The sequence below is a fragment of the Ranitomeya variabilis genome, chromosome 6 (genome assembly GCF_051348905.1).
Source record: "Ranitomeya variabilis isolate aRanVar5 chromosome 6, aRanVar5.hap1, whole genome shotgun sequence".
In the NCBI taxonomy this organism is placed as follows: domain Eukaryota; kingdom Metazoa; phylum Chordata; class Amphibia; order Anura; family Dendrobatidae; genus Ranitomeya; species Ranitomeya variabilis.
The window spans coordinates 316,497,470-316,520,957 of NC_135237.1; the positions used below are offsets into that span (position 1 = coordinate 316,497,470).

The 23,488-nt window shown below is 43.8% G+C and overlaps 1 protein-coding gene across 2 annotated transcripts in view; it reads left to right on the top strand.

The window, feature by feature from the left end:
• Positions 1–23,488, top strand: part of CDH20 (cadherin 20) — an 818,630-nt gene that overhangs the window by 759,397 nt on the left and 35,745 nt on the right. For both annotated transcript variants that reach the window (XM_077269730.1, XM_077269731.1), the window contains 2 exons: positions 1,045–1,298; positions 10,038–10,174. In XM_077269730.1, the coding sequence (XP_077125845.1) occupies positions 1,045–1,298; positions 10,038–10,174 (391 nt within the window). The remainder of the gene's footprint in view (positions 1–1,044; positions 1,299–10,037; positions 10,175–23,488) is intronic.

Consider the following 23,488-nt stretch of genomic DNA (forward strand, 5'->3'; position numbering starts at 1 on the left):
GTTCAGAGATGCTCTTAGGCCTACCTTGGTTGTAACGGGTGGCGATTTGAGTCACTGTTGCCTTTCTATCAGCTCGAACCAGTCTGCCCATTCTCCTCTGACCTCTGGCATCAACAAGGCATTTCCGCCCACAGAACTGCCGCTCACTGGATTTTTTTTCTTTTTCGGACCATTCTCTGTAAACCCTAGAGATGGTTGTGCGTGAAAATCCCAGTAGATCAGCAGTTTCTGAAATACTCAGACCAGCCCTTCTGGCACCAACAACCATGCCACGTTCAAAGGCACTCAAATCACCTTTCTTCCCCATACTGATGCTCGGTTTGAACTGCAGGAGATTGTCTTGACCATGTCTACATGCCTAAATGCACTGAGTTGCCGCCATGTGATTGGCTGATTAGAAATTAAGTGTTAACAAGAAGTTGGACAGGTGTACCTAATAAAGTGGCCGGTGAGTGTATATTGAATAGTATGCAAATCGCCTCTTCTGCAAAAAGAGGACTTAAACGCTATAGCGCCACCTGTTGGAAGTAGCGATCCTACAAGTCACAATCAACCCTTTAACAAGTCATGCAATATGACTTAGGATAAAAGCCAAATCCATATCTCAATTAGCAGACACAGTGTTTCGGGCTGTTGGCCCTCGTCAGTGCGAAGCATGAGAACTGATTTGGCGAGGTGAGAGGCTCTGGACTGGGGTCTAAGGGGTAACGCTTCTCCTTATGGAGAGTGACATACCAGCTGGCTTGTCAAGGTAAGGAGGCTTATGCAAAGGGTCCCATTTATCTAAGCATTTGCCAAAAGTCCCTTCTGGCATCTGTTATTCGGCTGTATATTAATATATGTTTTTGCCAACTGTGTTGAATAACAATGCCAAGGCAGTGGGTAAAAAAATGTATAATGCATAGTAATTGTTTCTTTTATACACTGGTGAAGGTATGCAATGTGCAGTATGTGATCAATGTATGAAAAATTATATTCTTGAAAACGTTTTTATGTTTCGCTTTCTGTAGATTATACAGTTTTATTAAAATATTTTTTTTTCAGCCTTTGGACTTTGAAAGTAAGAAAAGCTACACCCTGAAAATTGAGGGTTCAAACCCACACATTGAAGTACGTTTTTTTAATCTTGGTCCATTCCGTGACACCACGACTGTACACATTAGTGTTGAAGATGTTGATGAGCCTCCCGTGTTTGAATCCAGTCATTATTTTGTGGAAGTCTCCGAAAATGTAGATATTGGTACAACAATACAGATTGTTTCTGCTAGGGATCCGGATGCAACTAATAATTCAGTTAGGTAAGTAACTATAAGTTACCAATTCCATTGGAATTTACAATGATGAGAAACTTACATCTAGTGATCCATCTTAAAACAAAAAAAATTATATATTGAGGAAGTAGAAGTTTCTTATCTAAAATTAAAAGTCAAGTGCTTTGTGCTATTTATTAGCTTCATTCACTTGTAGGCTACATCAGGGCCATCATCAGCACTTGCTGGAGCTCTCTGACACTCTGCATTTAGGAGCACCATGGAGGCCTCTTCCTAATGGACTTCTATCAAGCCTCTATTTTTACCAAGTGTCTTTACCGTGAGTTAAACACAGGACCTGCTGTGTGGAAAGAAAAATATTCAGAGTGAGCTAGAGGCTATGGCAGGATTTTCTCTGCCTAAAAATCTTCATGATTCTTGGACACAGGTATAATGTCCAATTAGAGAAAAAAGAATCCATCACTCACCGAGCTGCAGAAAAATATGAGGTTTATTAGCAAAACAATCCAAAAACAATGATGTTTCGGTCGAAAGGACCTACTTCAGACAGATTGCATATGGTCCACTGCATGTAACAGTGCTGTGGGGAATAGGGATTCAATAACCATGGGATTTGCGCAGTTACTGATGCAATCTGTCTGAAGAAGGTCATTTCGACCGAAATGTCATTGCTTTTGGATTGCTTTGCTAATAAATCTGATATTTTTCTGCAACTCAAGGAGTGCCGGATTCCTATCTATATAGTGCTATAATTAGAGTTGGGGTGGTGCGAATTGATTTACGCTATCCAGTTTATCTGGCATGTCAGTAAACTGAGGTAACTGAACGGGAGCCCTGTGAACCGCCTCTTACCTCCTGGCGTTTACAGAATTTCTTTTGATTAGCCAGTCTGATATGACATCACATGCACATCACAACACAACAATGACATTGTGCCAGGCTAAATAATCAAAAGAAGAGCATTAGATGCCGTCAGGTAAGAATTGGTGTCTGTCAAATGGCCACAGATTGGTTACTGACATGACCAATGGATCAAGTCATAAGAATCGATTTGTACCAGCTCTGCTTATGTATATCTTCATATGGATTACATTATAAACAGAAAACAAAGATGAATAGGTCACTGTTTTATCCAGCAAAGTTGCTATAAAATAATAGAGCAAAACCAATTACAATAAACTTACTTTAATACACTTTAATCAATAAACATCAGAACAAATAACCTGGACACTTTTTATATTCCAGGAACCGTAACAATTTTTACAATACAGTAAACTTGTTAATTTATGGTAATCAGTAAATTACATTAAAAATGGTGTTATTGTATTTTTCTTCTATTTTATGCTAATGTTAGTATGCTAGATGGATGTTATAACTTGAGGCTATAGTGGAGCAATTGTGGCCATATGGTCCAAGGCCCTCCTAAACCTGAATCTGGCCTTATGCTGCCTTGGTCTGATAGAACAGAGCAGGTAGTGACTTACAGGGGTGATGCCAGAAGAGAAGGAACTGCTCTGTCTTCCCCAGGAGTAGAAGAATTCCAACAAGGAGCAGTCCATGACCACTCTGTGCCAGATTAGATCATTCATCACAGAGCAGAACAGGCAGGTAGTTAGCCACTAACTGCCAGTAAGTTCTAAGCCCCCAGCCAAAACAACACAAAGGCCTGAATCACTACTTCAAATCACTGCAGCCCCTTATAAGAGAAATAGAAAGTGAACGAGATGTACATTTACAAAAAAATAACATAACTATTTGCTTTTTGATCATGGTATACATGTACAGTGTATTATTTTTGCAGATCTTAATTCTGAAATTCATGCAACTGTCTTGAAGTATTATTTGGCCACCATATGGCATTGTTACTCATACTGTATATATTTATATACTATATCTGTTTACATGCACACATTCAAATTTTCTAGTTTCTTTCCATCAATCCTTTAAATTGCAAATAAAACTAAGTAGGAAATTGATCAAAGGTTTTATGCCAGAAAACTGGAACAAAAGCTCTGAAAAGTTGCAAAATTTTTGGGCAACGCATAGTTCCGCAAAATGTTTTGCAACTTTTGGAGTTTTCACACCAGTTTAAATAAATTCCATTGGAATGGGAAGAGCCAGGGCGGGATGATGGTTATGGTATGGCCACCCCCCCCCCCCCCCATTAAGTTCAACACAATTGCAGCTGCTTTGTATGCAAGAAGTGTTACTCCAATCCCTGACTGGAGCAGCATTTCTGGAACAACGTATGGAGGCACACGCCACTCAGCAGAGGCATCAAATTCATTAAGTGGCATGCGCAACTTAAAGCTCTGCAGCACTGAAATAAAAAAAACGCTGGAGTGGTGCTACTAATCTAAGTTCCCTCACCCTAGTCTTACACTTACCAGACACCATCTTCACCTGTTCCTCACACAGCCACCTTGTACCTGCAACTTTTGACTGCCCAGAAGTCAAAGGTAACCTTCACAAGCTCTCAACATAAGTTAATGAGAGCCTCATTCTGGCCCTTATACAGTGGGTATGGAAAATATTCAGACCCCTTTAAATTTTCACTCTTTGTTTCATTGCAACCATTTGGTAATTTTTTTTTTCTCTTTAATGTACACTCTGTTCCCCATCTTTTTGCAAACTTAATAAAAAAGAAAAACTGAAATATCACATGGTCATAAGTATTCAGAACCTTTGCTCAGACACTCATATTTAAGTCACATGTTGTCCATTTCCTTGTGATCCTCCTTGAAATGGTTCTGCTCCTTCATTGGAGTCCAGCTGTCTTTACTTAAACTGACAGTACTTGATTTGGAAAGGCACACACCTGTCTATATAAGACCACACAGCTCACAGTACATGTCAGACCAAATGAGAATTATGAGGTCAAAGGAACTGGCCAAGGAGCTCAGAGACAGAATTGTGGCAAGGCACAGATCTGGCCAAGATCTGGCCAAGGTTACAAAAGAATTTCTGCAGTACTCAAGGTTCCTAAGAGCACAGTGGCCTCCATAATCCTTAAATGGAAGAAGTTTGGGACCACCAGAAGTCTTCCTACACCTGGCTGTCCAGCCAAATTGAGCAATCGTGGGAGAAGAGCCTTGGTGAGAGAGGTAAAGAAGAACCCCAAGATCACTGTGGCTGAGCTCCAGAGATGCAGTAGGGAGATGGGAGAAAGTTCCACAAAGTCAACTATCACAGCAGCCCTTCACCAGTCAGGCCTTTATGGCTGAGTGGCCCGACGGAAGCCTCTCCTCAGTGCAAGACATATGAAAACCCCCATAGAGTTTGCTAAAAAATATAGGAAGAACTTCCAGACTATAAGAAATAAGATTCTCTGGTCTGATGAGAGGAAGATCGACCTTTTTGGTGATAATTCTAAGCGGCACTTCTCATGACCTGCCCAATACAATCCCAACAGTGAAACATGGTGGTGGCAACATCATGCTATGGGGGTGTTTTTCAGCTGTAGAGACAGGACAACTGGTTGTCATAAAAGTAAACATGAATGCGGCCAAGTACAGAGATATCGTGGATGAAAACTTCTTCCAGAGTGCTCTGGACCTCAGACTTGGCCAAAGGTTCACCTTCCAACAAGACAATGACCCTAATCACAGAGCTAAAATAACAAAGGAGTGGCTTCAGAACAATTCTGTGACCATTCTTGATTGGCCCAGCCAGAGCCCTGACCTAAACCCAATTGAGCATCTCTGGAGAGACCCGAAAATGGCTGTCCACCAACGTTCACCATCCAACCTGACTGAACTGGAGAGAATCTGCAAAGGATCCCCAAATCCAAGTGTGAAAAACTTGTTGCACCATTCCCAAGAAGACTCATGGCTGTACTAGCTCAAAAGGGTGCTTCTACTCAATACTGAACAAAGGGTCTGAATACTTATGACCATGTGATATTTCAGTTTTTCTTTTTTAATAAATTTGCAAAAATTACTATATTTCTGTTTTTTTCAGTCAAGATGGGGTGCAGAGTAGACATTAATGAGAAAAACAATGAAATTCTTTGAATTTACAAAGAGTGAAAAATTTAAAAGGGTCTGAATACTTTCTGTACCTACCATAGACTAGAATTGAGTTGTGGCCTCTGGATCGCTCCAGTAAACACTGGAGAGATCCGTCATGTCACAACCTGCTGGAGACCGATCAGAGCAGTGCCGATAAAAGAGGAAGACAACAGCAAGTAAGTATGAAACTGGGGCATGGAACTTTGATTAGTGGCACTACTACAGCGCTGCAATAAATAAAAATGCTGGAATGGTGCTTTAATGAATTTGGAGCCTCATGTTCTCCATCAAGACTGGTGCAGTGTGCGCTATGCCAGTCTTGATGAAACAGTCTTTATGTTTCGTCTAGTTGGCACAGAAAATGTACATTAAACTAAATGGCTAATTTCAGTTTTTGAAAACTTTTAGTTAAAGTGAAAGCCTTGTCCTGTAGTCTGTAAATAAGGAGTAATATAAGTTCAAAGCTTGGTTATTAATTTAAAACATGGAGAATTCAGAACAAAGGTATTGCCTGCGAAGCTTAGCATTAGTGATTAATGGAGCACAATGATCATAATCTTTAATGCTAATCTGACCTTCAAATGTCAAGAAAATGAGAATGCGTTGAAAGGACTTGCAAGAGGTTTCTAACAAATCAAACCCTGAAATTCATTTTTTAGATGGGTGTTGAAGTAGCTGAGGTTAGCTTATAAAGAATTAAGAAGAATGTTTCCACGTGCAATAGTGCACAATAGATGTTGTTTAATTCAGATGGTAACGATGAATGTCATCATCATTAATATTCTGCACTTTGTATAAGGCAAGCTGCACATAGAAAACTTTAATGCATACCCTTAAACCTAAAGCAGAGCTGCGTACAGCAGAAACACTCCATGTGCAGCTGCATGGTGACCATATGGTGCTGTATTTTGACCATACATTTTATAGGGGAGAATACATAACACATTATACAAACATATATGGTGTGAGCTAACAGGTCTGTCCAAATTACATATTCTGTGCAATATTTTGTTCTGATTCATTTTCTGTTTCACTCTTAAAAATGTTGTTACTCGTGAAATCATTTATATTTTTCATGATTCCTTATAAAGTTTAATGCTTTTTTTAATAGAATTTCAGTATATTTAATGTATTAAAAAAAGCTGCTCCTACCACTCCATGTATCAATGTGTTCTACTTCTCCATGCATCCATGTGTTCTACTTCCCCATATATCAGTGTGTTCTATTTTCCTAAGAAACAATGTGTTCTCCTACCCCATGTATCAATATGCTCCACTAGCACAAAGACCAATGTGTTCTACTACCCCCAAGAGCAATAGGTTCTACAGGTAACGCCAGATGCACTATGCTGTCCTGCACAGTACAAGGACCCTCCCTCCATTCATCATCATTTGCTCACCCCCACCCTAACATCATCTCCATTTGTGTTCTTCACCCCCTAATGTCAATTCATAAGCATACGCTGTTCCCACCCACCTTTCTCAATCATTATTTGCTGTTCCCACACCTTTTCTCAATTATTCATTATTTACTGTCCCCACTCCCCTGGCTCAATTTATCACCATTTGCTGTCCCCACCCCCAAGTCTCAATTATTTATTATTTGCTGTACCCCATCCCCAGTATAAATTAATCATTATTTACTCTCCCATACCCCCCAGTCTCAATTCATCACCATTTTCTATACCTGACCCCCAGTCTCAATTCATTACCATTTTCTGTACCCTACCCCAGTCTCAGTTCATCTACATTTGCTGTACTGCACCCCCCAGTCTCAGTTCATCATTATTTATTCTCCCCACCCCCCAGTCTCAATTCATCACCATTTGTTGTCCCCACCCCCAGTCTCAATTCATCATTATTTGCTGTACCCTGTTCCCCATTCTCAATTCATCACCATTTTCTGTCCCCATCTCCCAGTCTCAATTCATCACCATTTGCTATCCTCACCCCCCAGGCTCAATTCTTCACCATTTGCTTTAGCTTATCCCCAGTCTCAATTCATGACCATTTTGCTGTACCCCATCCCTCAGTCTTAATTAATCATTATTTGCTGTCCCCACCCCCTAGTTTCATTTCATCATCATTCACTGTACTCCATGCTCATTCACAATTCATACTCATTTTCTCCCCCTTTCCACACTCATTTAATTTAATTTATAAAAAAAAAAGCACTCGTACATTCTAGTGCGTATGCAATGATATAATCCAGGATGCACAGTCACTAAAGCGTCACAGAAGAGGCGGAGGGAGCCCTGGAGCTGCGGGGCTGTTCTGTATTGATGGCTCTGCAGCACCAGGCAGGGGGCCCCGTGAGCTCTTACTGCTATATGGAGACTGGGAACCCCCTCTTTCCTTCTGCTCACCAGGCTCCATACAGCAGTAATGGCTGTAATGTCCTAATGGCGGCCCTGACCCCCATGTATTAAGTATCAATAAACTCTACTACCACAAAGACTAATGTACCTCATGTAGAGTCTTGAAAAAGTATTCATAGCCCATGAACTTTTCCACATCTTTTCACATTATACCCACAAACTTAAATGCATTTTATTGTGATTTTATGTGATATACCAACACAAAGCAAATATGTGTGAAATGTAAAGGTAATGATACATGATTTTCTTAATATTTAAAAAATATAAATCTGAAAATTATGACATGAATTTATATTAATCGTTCCTATCCCCCTGAGTGAATACTTTGTAGGACCACCTTTTGCTGCAAGTCCTAGGGGTATGTCTCTACCAGCTTTTCACATCTACCGGCTGACATTTTTGCTCATTCTTCCTTGCAAACTAGCTTTAGCTCAGTGAGATTGGATGGAGTACATCTATGAACAGCAATTTTCAAGTCTTGACACAGATTCTTAATGGAATTTAGGTCTGGACTTTGACAAGGCAATTCAAACAGATAAATATGCGTTGATCTGAACCATTCACTTGTAACTCTAGATGTTTGTTTAGGATCGTTGTCTTGCTGGAAGGTGAACTTACACCCCAGGATTGCCCAGTGTTTAACTCCATCCATCTTTCCATCAACTCTAACCAGCTTCGCTGTCTCTGCTGAGTAAAATCATCCTCAGAGCATGATGCTGCCACCACCATGTTTGACGGTGGGGATGTTTTTTTTCAGGGGGGTGTGCAGTCTTAGTTTTCCACCATACATAGCATTTTGGATTCAGCACAAAAAGTTCTACTTTGTCTTATCTGACCAGAGAACTTTCTTCCACATGCTTGCAGTGTTCCCTACATGGCTGTTTACTAACTGCAAACAGGACTTTTATCTCTTGCTTTCAAATATGTCTTTCATCTTGTCACACTTCTATGAAGACCATATTTGTGAAATATCTTGGCTGCTTTCCTTATTAGTGCTCTCCTTGTTGGGATCTCAGTTTAGATGGATAGTCATGTCTTTGTAAGTTTGCAGTTGTGCTATACTCCTTCCATTTTTGGATGATAGATTGAACAATTGGATTAATAATGGATAGGTGTCAGAATTGACGCCTCTCCATTATTAATCTGGCTTAATGTCACCTTACAATAGCAAGGTGGCATTAACCCTTCATTACCCCATATCCCACCGCTACACGGGAGTGGGAATAGAGTGGCCAAGTGCCAGAATAGGCGCATCTTCCAGATGTGCCTTTTCTGGGGTGGCTGGGGGCAGATGTTTGTAGCCACGGGGGGGGGGCAATAACCATGGACCCTCTCCTGGCTATTAATATCTGCCCTCAGTCACTGGCTTTAAAACTCTGGCGGAGAAAATTGAGCGGGCGCCCACGCCAATTTTTTCCGCGATTTAACCCTTAAATTTAATAGCTACAGCGCCGAAATTTTGCACATACACACTACTAACATTAGTAGTGTGGAATATGCGAAAAAAAGGGGGATATGACATGGTTTACTGTATGTAAACCATGTCTCATATCATGTCGGGTTTAGGCAGGAGAAATGAAAAGCCGGCAATTGAATTACCGGCTTTTCAACATTATCGCGCTGAAGCAAATATTAAAAAAGTATGCTTCCCCATTGAATTGCATTGGGTTTCGTGTTTTGGCCGATCCCCGACCCCGACTTTTCAATAAGATCGGCCTATTTCACTCGACCCGTCTTTTGAGAAAGTCGGGTTTCGTGAAACCCGACTCGATCTCAAAAAATGAAAAGTCGCTCAACCCTACTGACAATAAATTACATGTATGGAGACTCAATTTACTAATTATGTGACTTCTGGAGGCAATTGGTCACTTGTTATTATAATTATGGGTATCAGACTGTAGGGGGCTGAATAAAAATGTATGTCACAATTTTCACATTTATATTTTTAAAATAATTAGAAACCTATGTATCATTTCCTGTAGACTTGGTATATGACCTAAAACTTAAGTTTGTGGGTGTAACATGAAAAAAAAGGTCGAAAAATTTAGGGGATATGAAAAATGTTTCAAACCACTGTATCAATGTGTCCTACTTCCCCATGCATCAATGTATTCTACTTCCTCACTGCTCAACTAATTGTTTAACAGTTATAGTAGTATGAGTAAGCATATACTAATTTACAGGAGAATGGATCTCACAACTGAACTCATTTTTTATACATCACAAGTGGTTATAAGTGGATACATAAGAGTGCTCACAGAAATATAATCTGAATAATCTGATCATGTATACATAAGCAAACAACAAAGGATTCAACATTTCAAGTAGTAGCTAAAAGAATGTATTTATGAGGCCATTTTTTTCTGTTTTGCTTACAGGTATTCCATTGACAGGAACAGTGATCCTGGAAGATATTTCTATGTTGATATTACCACTGGCGCATTAATGACAGCGAGGCCTCTAGATAGAGAAGATGTGTCTTGGCATAATATTACAATCTTAGCAATGGAGATGAGTAAGTAAAATTGATAAATATATATTTACAAGTTCAAATTATCTTTGCATGATTTTGGCTTTATTTTGATTGTATTAAACATCATCATGAAATTCATAGTTAAATTACAGATGCAGTGTATCAAGAATGCCTATTCTGTTTTTCTATTAGATAGACTGTACATTTAAAATTGAGCAACGCTTGGCGTGTAGACATTTCCATGCATATCATATATGTTACAAGTCACATACTGTGAATGCATCATTCATAGTCTGCATTGGGAACATATATGCTTTGTGAGGCAGTGACCGGTGTCATATGCGAGGGTCGCTATGTATCCCCAAGGATGTGCTTAGAAGCATATTAGATCCGGGAGTGCCCTGTGCTCACAGCAGGTTGCCTGTGAGACACAGGGAAGAATAAAAGTGAAGGTGAACTGGGTCAAGTTATTTGACCCTGAAATTATTCAGGAAAACCCGGTATGAGCTTTTATTTTTGAAACGGACTGCAGGAAGGTAGTGGGGCCGGTCCGTTTCCTCCAGCCCAGATCTTATAGTGGCCCATGGCCATAGAATCTGGAGGAAAGAAAAAAAAACCCTGCAAGAGAGTTTGGGTGTGTCAGTATTGGTCTGGGAATCAGACCTAGCAGGAGGCTTATGAGGAGCTCTTTCCGTGTGGAGCAACACGGGCCAGGCAGAGCCTAAAAAGCCGGACACCCCATCGTACACGGTGGTGTTTATGTTCACGACAACGGATTGTGGACTATGTTTATTTTTCCCGGCTGCATACCGAAGGACTTGTTTGCTTATTTTTTCGGTTTGTGAGTATGCTATAAAAATAAACAAGACTTTGTTTTTCTGAACTTTATATGGGTCATTGCCTTCTCACTGCACAGCAAGGACATCGCTGCATCACATATGGTGGAGAATGCGGGCAGTGTGAATTAAGGCATACCCCAACACCATTTGCATGTTTATTATTAAGCCTGCTACATTGCAACTCAGGCCTACAGACAAAATGGAGGAGATCCTGAGGCAGCTGGTTCTCACACAGCAACAACAGCAACAAACTAATAACCTGTTGCTGCAGCAAATTACAGCCCTGTGTGAGGCACCTCCAGCACCGGCCCCGGAACGTTGCGATGCCCGAGACAAGGTCCGCTCCGCTTTGAGGAAATTGAGTCCGGAAGATGACGTGGAAGCTTTCCTCACCGTCTATAAGCGCATGGCAGAGCGGGAGAATCTGCCAGCAGCACAGTGGGCTGAAGTTGTGGCTCCGTTCCTGAGGGGTGATGCGCTAAAGGCTTACTTTGACCTCAGTCAGGAGGATGCCCAGGACTATTCCAAGCTAAAAGGTGAGATCCTTGCCCAACTAGGGGTTAATACTTATGTGAGAGCCCAACGGGTGTTTTCTTGGACTTTTGTAGTAGCCCAGCCTGCCCGTTCTTAGGTTTTTGACTTACTGCAGCTTGTGAAATGGTTGTTCCAACCTGAGACTTTAACCACAAGTCAGATAGTGGAGAGGGTGGTGGTCGACCGACTGGTGAGGGCTCTGCCAGCAGCTATACAGTGTTGGGTGGGTCAAGGGGACCTGGGTACCCTAGACCAGGTTGTAGTTCTGATAGAGCGATATAAGACCACCCAGGACTTTATACGGGACACTGCTCTGCTTCGGCTGTCACGTAAGGCTCTGCCAGCTCAGGAGTCTGAGAAAAGTCCACGACCCTCCACTGGGACAAAACCGGACCGAGCCCTTGCTGAGGGGATGTCTCAGAAAGAGAGTGACCACAGACCTGTGTCCCCTAAACTGGCCCCAAGGTTACCTCATGCCACAGTCATTACGTGTTGGCGATGCCAAGAACCTGGACATGTGGTTGCTAATTGCCCCCTAACAACAGAACCCATGGACTGCGGGTATATCTGCCGGGTGTCTATGTATGCCCAGCCAGTCTGCATTGCCACTACAGACCCTGCCGGTACCGAACCTCAGCTGTGCAGAGTACTCATTAACGGGTACCAGATGGATGCTCTCTTGGACTCAGGGAGCTTGGTGACCCTGGTACACGGGTCCCTGGTTGCTGGGGACAGTCCTAATGGACCGAAGGTGGGGTTAGTGTGCATACATGGGGACCTCCAAGAGTACCCGACTGCAGAGGTCACGTTCTAAACCCCATGTGGAGAGATGAAACATGTGGTGGGAGTGGTAAAGACTCTTCCGTATGGGACTGTGATGGGTAGAGACTTTCCCTTGTTCTGGTCCCTCTGGGAGACCAGAGTTAACCCTCTCAGGGTAAAAAGCATTACGGTGGCAGAACCCGAAGATCTCGAGTCAGGGATACCTGCCGTAGGGGTCACCACCATAGGGACAGTGTTGTGTATCCGCTTTTTGGGCTCCCCTGGTGGTTGCTGGTGGTACTGGTGACTTGTTTGCACTTTGCTGCTTCTGTTCACCTGCTTCCATCAGTGTTTGGGAGTTTCCTATTTAGCCTTGCTCTCCAGTCATTTCCTTGCCGGTCATCATTGTAACCAGAGCCTTCGGTTGCATGTTCCTGCTACTAGTCTGCTGATCAGCTAAGTGGACTTTGTCCTTTTGTTTTGTACCTTTTGTCCAGTTTGCAGTTTTTGTAATTCTCTGTAGCTGGAAGCTCTTGCGGGCTGAAATTGCCACTCCTGTGTCATGAGTTGACACAGGAGTCTTAAAGTAATTTCAGGATGGTTTTTGAAAGGGTTTTCAGTTGACCGTGAAGTCCTCTTTTGTATCTTTCTGCTATCTAGTAAGTGGACCTCTCTTTGCTAAATCTACTTTCATACTGTGTATGTCTTTTCCTCTTAATTCACCGTTATTACATGTGGGGGGCTGCTATCATCTTTTGGGGGATTTCCCTAGAGGTAAGCCAGGTCTGTTTCTTCCTCTACCAGGCGTAGTTAGTCCTCCGGCTGGCGCGTGGCATATAGGAAGCCGTAGGTATGCTCCCTGGCTACTGTTAGTTGTGTGGTAGATTTAGCTCACGGTCAACTCGAGTTTCCATCACCCGAGAGCTCGTTCGTTACTTATATGTTTCTTACGTTCCCTTGCCATTGGGAACCATGACAGGACAGTGTGTAATCCCGATAGGTTTCCCCTAGAGGTATTGGCAGGAGAAGTGGAGGAGAATCCACCAATTCCTGAGCTGGAGGTGTCACCTGGTAAGTTCGGGACTGCCCAGCTCCAGGATCCCACTCTGAACCGGGCAAGGGAAAGAGTACTCGAGGTGAATGGGGTGGCACAGCAACCTGGTGCAGAAAAGGAGTTTCCCCGGATGATGATCAACCAGGAGTTACTGTACAGGGTTGATAAAATCCGGGATGAGGTGGTGGAACAACTGGTAGTGCCCCAACCCGATCGTCGGGCGGTGCTCAACATGGCTCACACTCACATGTTGGGGGGGCACTTGGGGGCCAAAAAGACATTAGAGCTCATATTACAGAGGTTTTTTTGGCCTGGTGTCTACGCTGAGGTTACAAAGTACTGTGACATATGTCCTGAGTGTCAACTAACCTCACCCACCATGAACTACCGGAGTGTTGTGAATTCTGCTCTTGGGCTCCCTCCGATGGTTGTAAGTGGTAGCACTGCTGTCTCTGAATCGCAGCATTTATCAGGTGTGTTCACTTTTTGCAATTTTGACTGGGCTATTTAGTCTTGCTTCACCCTTTAGTCAGTGCCAGTTGTCCATTGTTCCTGGAGGATTCACATCCCTGCCTGGTCTCTTCTGCTTTGCAGTTCATTTCAACAAAGATAAGTTCTGGCCTTGATTTTTGCTGTCCACATGCTGTGGCCTTATTGTTCAGTTCTTTTCCATGTTTTTGTTTTGTCCAGCTTGGTCTGTATAAGGATTTGTTTAGCCAAGCTGGTATCTCTGGAGATGCAGATATACCCTCCATATCTTTAGTTAGCTGTGGAGATTTTGTATTTTCTGTGGTGGATATTTTCTAGTGTTTTAATACTGACCGCATAGTACTCTGCCCTATCCTTTCTATTTAGCTAGAAGTTGCCTCCTTTGCTAAATTCTCATTTCAATCTGTGTATGTTTTTTCCCTCTCCTCTCACAGTCAATATTTGTGGGGGCTGTCTATCCTTTGGGGATTTTCTCTGAGGCAAGATAGTTTTCCCTTTTCTATCTCTAGGGGTAATTAGTCCTCCGGCTGTGTTGAGATGTCTAGGGAGTGATAGGTACATTCCACGGCTACTTCTAGTTGCGGTGTTAAGTTCAGGGTCTGCGGTCAGTACAGGTTCCACATTCTCCAGAGTACGTCTCATGCTTCTCTTAGGCCACCAGATCATAACAGTACAACTGGCCCGAAATGAGTTAACCGCATCTCAGAAGAAGGGAAGGAAAGTGCTGAGCCATTTTTTTTTCTGTAGTCTGTTGTGTTTTTTTTTTTCTTCCCTCAGGGGTTTGGCGCTGGTATGGATGTTCAGGGATTGGCTTCTCGTGTGGATCAACTTGCTGCTAGAGTACAGGGTATTTCCAATTATATCATTCAGACTACAGTTTTAGAGCCTAGAATTCCAACTCCTGATTTGTTTTTTGGGGATAGGTCCAAATTTCTGAGCTTTAAAAATAACTGTAAACTGTTTTTTGCTCTGAAACCCCATTCCTCTGGTGATCCCATCCAGCAGGTTAAAATTATTATATCTCTGATGCGTGGTGACACCCAGGATTGGGCATTTGCCCTGGAACCTGGGAATCCGGCGTTGCTTAATGTAGACACCTTTTTTCAGGCGCTTGGATTATTGTATAATGAACCTAATTCAGTGGATCATGCTGAGAAGACCTTGTTGGCCCTGTCTCAGGGTCAAGAAGCGGCAGAATCATATTGCCAGAAGTTTAGAAAATGGTCTGTGCTGACTAAATGGAATGAGGATGCCTTGGCGGCAATCTTCAGAAAGGGTCTTTCTGAATCCGTTAAAGATGTTATGGTGGGGTTCCCCACGCCTGCTGGTCTGAGTGATTCTATATCTCTGGCCATTCAGATTGATCGGCGCTTGCGCGAGCGCAGAGTTGTGCACACTATGGCATTGTCTTCCGAGCGGAGTCCTGAGCCTATGCAGTGTGATAGGATTGTGTCTAGAGCTGAACGACAAGGATTCAGACGTCAGAATAGGTTGTGTTTTTACTGCGGCGATTCTGCTCATGTTATTTCTGATTGCCCTAAGCGTACCAAGAGAATCGCTAGTTCTGTTACCATCAGTACTGTACAACCTAAATTTCTGTTATCTGTGACCCTGATCTGCTCATTGTCGTCATTTTCTGTCATGGCATTTGTGGATTCAGGCGCCGCTCTAAACTTAATGGACTTAGAATTTGCCAGAAGTTGTGGTTTCCCCTTACAGCCTTTGCAGAGTCCTATTCCTTTGAGGGGCATTGATGCTACACCATTGGCTAAAAATAAACCTCAGTTTTGGACACAGCTGACCATGTGCATGGCGCCAGCCCATCAGGAAGATTGTCGTTTTCTGGTGTTGCATAATTTGCATGATGCTATTGTGCTGGGTTTCCCATGGTTACAGGTGTATAATCCGGTATTAGATTGGAAATCTATGTCTGTGACTAGTTGGGGTTGTCAGGGGGTTCATGGTGACGTTCCTTTGATGTCAATTGCCTCCTCCCCCTCTTCTGAAATTCCTGAGTTTTTGTCAGATTTCCAGGATGTATTCAATGAGCCCAAGTCCAGTTCCCTTCCACCGCATAGGGACTGTGATTGTGCTATTGACTTGATTCCAGGCTGTAAGTTCCCTAAGGGCCGACTTTTCAACCTGTCTGTGCCAGAACATACCGCCATGCGGAGCTATGTTAAGGAGTCCTTGGAGAAGTGGCATATTCGGCCATCTTCTTCACCATTGGGAGCAGGGGTTTTTTTTGTTGCCAAAAAAGATGGCTCCTTGAGACCCTGTATTGATTATCGCCTCTTGAATAAGATCACAGTCAAATTCCAATACCCTTTGCCTTTGCTTTCTGATCTGTTTGCTAGGATTAAGGGGGCTAGTTGGTTTACTAAGATTGACCTTCGAGGGGCATATAATCTTGTTCGTATTAAGCAGGGTGACGAATGGAAAACTGCATTTAATACGCCCGAAGGCCATTTTGAATACCTTGTGATGCCATTCGGACTCTCTAATGCTCCATCTGTGTTTCAGTCCTTCGTGCATGATATATTTCGGAATTATCTTGATAAATTCATGATTGTATATTTGGATGATATTTTGATTTTTTCAGATGATTGGGAGTCTCATGTGAAACAAGTCAGGATGGTATTTCAGATCCTTCGTGATAATGCCTTGTTTGTGAAGGGGTCTAAGTGCCTCTTTGGAGTACAGAAGATTTCTTTTTTGGGCTTCATTTTTTCTCCCTCATCTATAGAAATGGATCCGGTTAAGGTTCAGGCCATTCATGATTGGATCCAGCCCACATCCGTGAAGAGCCTTCTGAAATTTTTGGGCTTTGCTAATTTTTATCGCCGTTTCATTGCCAACTTTTCCAGTGTGGTTAAACCCCTGACCGATTTGACGAAGAAAGGCGCTGATGTGACGAATTGGTCCTCTGCGGCTGTTTCTGCTTTTCAGGAGCTTAAGTGCCGATTTACTTCTGCCCCTGTGTTGTGTCAGCTGGATGTTTCTCTTCCTTTTCAGGTTGAGGTTGACGCTTCTGAGACTGGGGCAGGGGCCGTTTTGTCTCAGAGGAATTCTGATGGTTCCTTGATGAAACCATGTGCCTTCTTTTCTCGAAAGTTTTCGCCTGCGGAACGCAATTATGATGTCGGCAATCGTGAGTTGTTGGCTATGAAGTGGGCATTTGAGGAGTGGCTACATTGGCTTGAGGGGGCCAAGCACCGTATTGTGGTCTTGACCGATCATAAGAATCTGATTTATCTCGAGTCTGCCAAACTGCTGAATCCTAGACAGGCCCGATGGTCCCTGTTTTTCTCCCGTTTTGATTTTGTGGTCTCGTATCTTCCGGGTTCTAAGAATGTTAAGGCTGATGCCCTCTCTAGGAGCTTTTTGCCTGATTCTCCTGGGGTCCTTGAGCCGGTCGGTATTCTGAAGGAAGGGGTGATTCTTTCTGCCATCTCCCCTGATTTACGACGGGTTCTTCAGAAATTTCAGGCTGATAAACCTGACCGCTGTCCAGTGGGGAAATTGTTTGTTCCTGACAGATGGACTAGTAAAGTGATTTCGGAGGTTCATTGTTCTGTGTTAGCCGGTCATCCTGGGATTTTTGGTACCAGAGATTTGGTTGTAGGTCCTTTTGGTGGCCTAATTTGTCACGGGATGTGCGTTCTTTTGTGCAGTCCTGTGGGACTTGTGCACGGGCCAAGCCTTGCTGTTCCCGCGCTAGTGGGTTGCTTTTGCCTTTGCCGGTCCCTGAGAGGCCTTGGACGCATATTTCTATGGATTTTATTTCGGATCTTCCGGTTTCCCAGAGGATGTCAGTTATCTGGGTGGTTTGTGACCGGTTTTCTAAGATGGTTCATTTGGTACCTTTGCCTAAGTTACCTTCCTCTTCTGATTTGGTTCCGTTGTTTTTTCAGCATGTGGTTCGTTTGCATAGCATTCCGGAGAATATTGTGTCCGATAGAGGTTCCCAGTTTGTTTCTAGGTTTTGGCGGGCCTTTTGTGCTAGGCTGGGCATTGATTTGTCTTTTTCTTCCGCATTTCATCCTCAGACAAATGGCCAAACCGAGCGAACGAATCAGACTTTGGAAACTTATTTGAGATGCTTTGTGTCTGCTGATCAGGATGATTGGGTGGCTTTCTTGCCATTGGCCGAGTTTGCCCTTAATAATTGGGCTAGTTCTGCTACCTTGGTTTCACCCTTCTTTTGTAACTCTGGTTTTCATCCTCGTTTTTCTTCGGGGCAGGTTGAGCCTTCTGATTGTCCTGGGGTGGATTCTGTGGTTGACAGGTTGCAGCAAATTTGGGTTCATGTTGTTGACAATTTGGTGTTGTCTCAGGAGGGGGCTCAGCGTTTTGCTAACCGTCGTCGGTGTGTTGGTTCCCGGCTTCGGGTTGGGGATTTGGTCTGGTTGTCTTCCCGTCATGTTCCTATGAAGGTTTCTTCCCCTAAGTTTAAGCCTCGGTTTATTGGCCCTTATAGGATTTCTGAGATTATCAATCCAGTGTCTTTTCGTTTGGCCCTTCCAGCCTCTTTTTCCACCCATAATGTTTTTCATAGATCTTTGTTGCGGAAATACAGGTCCTTCTCAAAAAATTAGCATATAGTGTTAAATTTCATTATTTACCATAATGTAATGATTACAATTAAACTTTCATATATTATAGATTCATTATCCACCAACTGAAATTTGTCAGGTCTTTTATTGTTTTAATACTGATGATTTTGGCATACAACTCCTGAAAACCCAAAAAACCTGTCTCAATAAATTAGCATATCAAGAAAAGGTTCTCTAAACGACCTATTACCCTAATCTTGTGAATCAACTAATTAACTCTAAACACATGCAAAAGATACCTGAGGCTTTTAAAAACTCCCTGCCTGGTTCATTACTCAAAACCCCCATCATGGGTAAGACTAGCGACCTGACAGATGTCAAGAAGGCCATCATTGACACCCTCAAGCAAGAGGGTAAGACCCAGAAAGAAATTTCTCAACAAATAGGCTGTTCCCAGAGTGCTGTATCAAGGCACCTCAATGGTAAGTCTGTTGGAAGGAAACAATGTGGCAGAAAACGCTGTACAACGAGAAGAGGTGACCGGACCCTGAGGAAGATTGTGGAGAAGGACCGATTCCAGACCTTGGGGAACCTGAGGAAGCAGTGGACTGAGTCTGGTGTGGAAACATCCAGAGCCACCATGCACAGGCGTGTGCAGGAAATGTGCTACAGGTGCCGCATTCCCCAGGTAAAGCCACTTTTGAACCATAAACAGCGGCAGAAGCGCCTGACCTGGGCTACAGAGAAGCAGCACTGGACTGTTGCTAAGTGGTCCCAAGTACTTTTTTCTGATGAAAGCAAATTTTGCATGTCATTCGGAAATCAAGGTGCCAGAGTCTGGAGGAAGACTGGGGAGAAGGAAATGCCAAAATGCCTGAAGTCCAGTGTCAAGTACCCACAGTCAGTGATGGTGTGGGGTGCCATGTCAGCTGCTGGTGTTGGTCCACTGTGTTTCATCAAGGGCAGGGTCAATGCAGCTAGCTATCAGGAGATTTTGGAGCACTTCATGCTTCCATCGGCTGAAATGCTTTATGGAGATGAAGATTTCATTTTTCAGCACGACCTGGCACCTGCTCACAGTGCCAAAACCACTGGTAAATGGTTTACTGACCATGGTATTACTGTGCTCAATTGGCCTGCCAACTCTCCTGACCTGAACCCCATAGAGAATCTGTGGGATATTGTGAAGAGAAAGTTGAGAGACGCAAGACCCAACACTCTGGATGAGCTTAAGGCCGCTATTGAAGCATCCTGGGCCTCCATAACATCTCAGCAGTGTCACAGGCTGATTGCCTCCATGCCACGCCGCATTGAAGCAGTCATTTCTGCCAAAGGATTCCCGACCAAGTATTGAGTGCATAACTGAACATTATTATTTGATGTTTTTTTTGTTTGTTATTAAAAAACACTTTTATTTGATTGGACGGGTGAAATATGCTAATTTATTGAGACAGGTTTTTGGGGTTTTCAGGAGTTGTATGCCAAAATCATCAGTATTAAAACAATAAAAGACCTGACAAATTTCAGTTGGTGGATAATGAATCTATAATATATGAAAGTTTAATTGTAATCATTACATTATGGTAAATAATGAAATTTAACACTATATGCTAATTTTTTGAGAAGGACCTGTATGTGGTGCCCGTTGTTCCCTCTGTTGATCCTCCTGCCCCGGTGTTGATTGATGGGGAGTTGGAGTATGTAGTTGAGAAGATTTTGGATTCTCGTTTTTCGAGGCGGAAGCTTCAGTATCTTGTCAAATGGAAGGGTTATGGCCAGGAGGATAATTCTTGGGTTGTTGCCTCCGATGTTCATGCTGATGATTTGGTTCGTGCCTTTCATTTGGCTCGTCCGGATCGGCCTGGGGGCTCTGGTGAGGGTTCTGTGACCCCTCCTCAAGGGGGGGGTATTGTTGTGAATTCTGCTCTTGGGCTCCCTCCGGTGGTTGTAAGTGGTAGCGCTGCTGTCTCTGAATCGCAGCATTTATCAGGTGTGTTCACTTTGTGCAATTTTGACTGGGCTATTTAGTCTTGCTTCACCCTTTAGTCAGTGCCAGTTGTCAATTGTTCCTGGAGGATTCACATCCCTGCCTGGTCTCTTCTGCTTTGCAGTTCATTTCAACAAAGATAAGTTCTGGCCTTGATTTTTGCTGTCCACATGCTGTGGCCTTATTGTTCAGTTCTTTTCCATGTTTTTTCCCTCTCCTCTCACAGTCAATATTTGTGGGGGGCTGTCTATCCTTTGGGGATTTCCACTGAGGCAAGGTAGTTTTCCCTTTTCTATCTCTAGGGGTAATTAGTCCTCCCGCTGTGTCGAGATGTCTAGGGAGTGATAGGTACATTCCACGGCTACTTCTAGTTGCGGTGTTAAGTTCAGGGTCTGCGGTCAGTACAGGTTCCACCTTCTCCAGTGTACATCTCATGCTGCTCTTAGGCCACCAGATCATAACACCGGAGTCCATTAGTGCCTCTGCCCATCATAGATGTACCTTTTGAGCAGATAGCGATGGATCTGGTTGGACCAATAGTAAAATCCACCCGGGGCCACCAGCACATATTAGTAGTCGTAGACTACGCTACCCAGTATCCAGAGGCGATACCGATCCGGCACACTTCGGCTAAACTAATAGCCTGTGAACTGTTTGCCATGTTTTGTCGCCTTGGGCTACCCAAGGAGATTCTTACAGATCAGGGAACCCCTTTTATGTCTAAAGTGACTAGGGAGCTATGTAAATTGCTCCAAATTAAACAGTTACGTACGTCAGTGTACCATCCACAAACCGACGGGTTGGTCGAGAGGTTTAATAAGACCCTCAAGGCCATGCTCAAAAAGTTGGTCGCCAAGGATGGGAGGGATTGGGATATGTTATTGCCATATTTAATGTTCGCCATACGCGAGGTACCGCAGGCGTCCACTGGGTTCTCCCCATTTGAGCTATTGTATGGCAGGCACCCGAGGGGACTGCTGGATGTAGCCAAAGAGACATGGGAACAGGAGCCCACTCCACATAAGAGTGTTATTGAGTATGTGGCAAGTATGCAGGATCGGGTTGAGGTCGCGCAACCCATAGTAAAGGAGCATCTGTTGGATGCCCAGGCCTCTCAGAGCCGTACACATAATAAAAGGGCCACGGTCAGTACCTTTAAAGAAGGAGACTGGGTGTTGGTACTAGTACCCACCCCAGAGAGTAAACTCATGGCCAAGTGGCAAGGGCCTTATGAGATATGGGGGAAGGTGGGGGAAATTAATTACAAAGTGTACCAACCCGGGAAAAGAAAACTGGAGCAGCTGTACCATGTAAACCTGCTAAAGGCCTGGAAGGACTGAGAATGTTTGGTCACAGAAGCAACTGCGGTCATACAATCGGAGGTCCATCTGGCACTGGCCAAGGACACAGCCGAGTGTGAGGTAAAAGTCAATGATGCCCTCACAAAACAGCAGCGGCAGGAGGCTCGAGCTTTGGTACAGCAGAATATGGATGTATTCTCAGAGCTGCCGGGGCGAACCTCAGTGATTCAGCATGACATTGTCACTGAGCCCCGGGTAAAGGTGCGGATGAAACCGTAGCAAGTGCCAGAAGCCCGAAGGCAAGCCATCGCGGCCGAGGTAAAGCAAATGCTTCAGTTGGGAGTCATTGAGGAGTCCCGAAGTGAGTGGGCTAGCCCCATTGTTCTAATACCAAAACCAGATGGGTCATTATGCTTCTGTAATGACTTTAGGAAGTTAAATGAAGTGTCAAAATGTGACCTCTATCCCATGCCACGGGTAGACGAGCTAATTGAGAGACTGGGGGAGGCCCAGTACTTCACCACACTGGATCTCATGAAAGGTTACTGGCAGGTTCCCTTAACAGAGTCAGCGACCCCAGAGGGTCTCTATCAATATGTTGTCTTACCTTTTGGGTTACATGGGGCTCCGGCCACATTCCAGAGGCTGATGGACATTGTGTTAGCGCCACATAGAGATTACGCGTCGGCCTATTTTGATGACATAGTAATCTTTAGTACCAACTGGGATACCCATCTTTCCCAGGTACAAGCAGTGCTGGAGTCTCTTAAAGTCGCAGGGTTAACAGCAAACCCAAAGAAATGCGCGATAGGTCTCACAGAAGCCTGATACTTAGGATATGTGATCAGCTGGGGGGTTATCAAACCTCAAGTGAACAAAATTGAGGCCATTCAAAACTGGCCCAAGCCCTTAAGTACCAAACAAGTGATGGCATTCTTTGGCATCATCGGGTATTACCGTCGATTTATACCCAATTTTGCTGGTAAATCGGCTTCCCTAATGGACCTATTAAAAGGGAAGAAAACTGTGATGTCAAGTGGAATCCTCAAGCAGAGGAAGCATTCCAGTCTCTGAAGTCGGCGTTGTGTGGACAGCCGGTCCTCATTAGCCCCGACTTCAAGAAAACCTTTATTGTGCAAACCGATGCCTCAGAGGTAGGCTTAGGAGCGGTGCTGTCGCAAGAGGTGAACGGGGATGAGCATCCAGTCACCTATTTAAGCAGGAAACAGACCCCAGCAGAGAAAAATGATAGCGTAGTGGAGAAGGAGTGCTTGGCGATTAAATGGGCCTTGGAGTCCCTACACTACTATTTGCTCGGGCGTCAGTTTTGGTTCGTAACTAGTGTTGAGCGATACCGTCCGATACTTGAAAGTATCGGTATCGGAAAGTATCGGCCGATACCGGCAAAGTATCGGATCCAATCCGATACCGATACCCGATACCAATACAAGTCAATGGGACTCAAGTATCGGACGGTATCCCTGATGGTTCCCAGGGTCTGAAGGAGAGGAAACTCTCCTTCAGGCCCTGGGAACCATATTAATGTGTAAAAGAAAGAATTAAAATAAAAAATATTGCTATACTCACCTCTCCGAGGGAACCGGCAGCGTTGTTTGCTTAAAATTCGCGCTTTTCTTTCCTTACGTGAAGTCCCGGCTTTGTGATTGGTTGCGTCGCAGTCACATGGGCGACGCAACCAATCACAGCAAGCCGTGACATAATTTCAGGCCCTTAAGGATTTTAAAATTACGTCCCGGCTTTGTGATTGGTTGCGTCGCAGTCACATGGGCGACGCAACCAATCACAAGCCGTGACGTCACGGGAGGCTGGACAC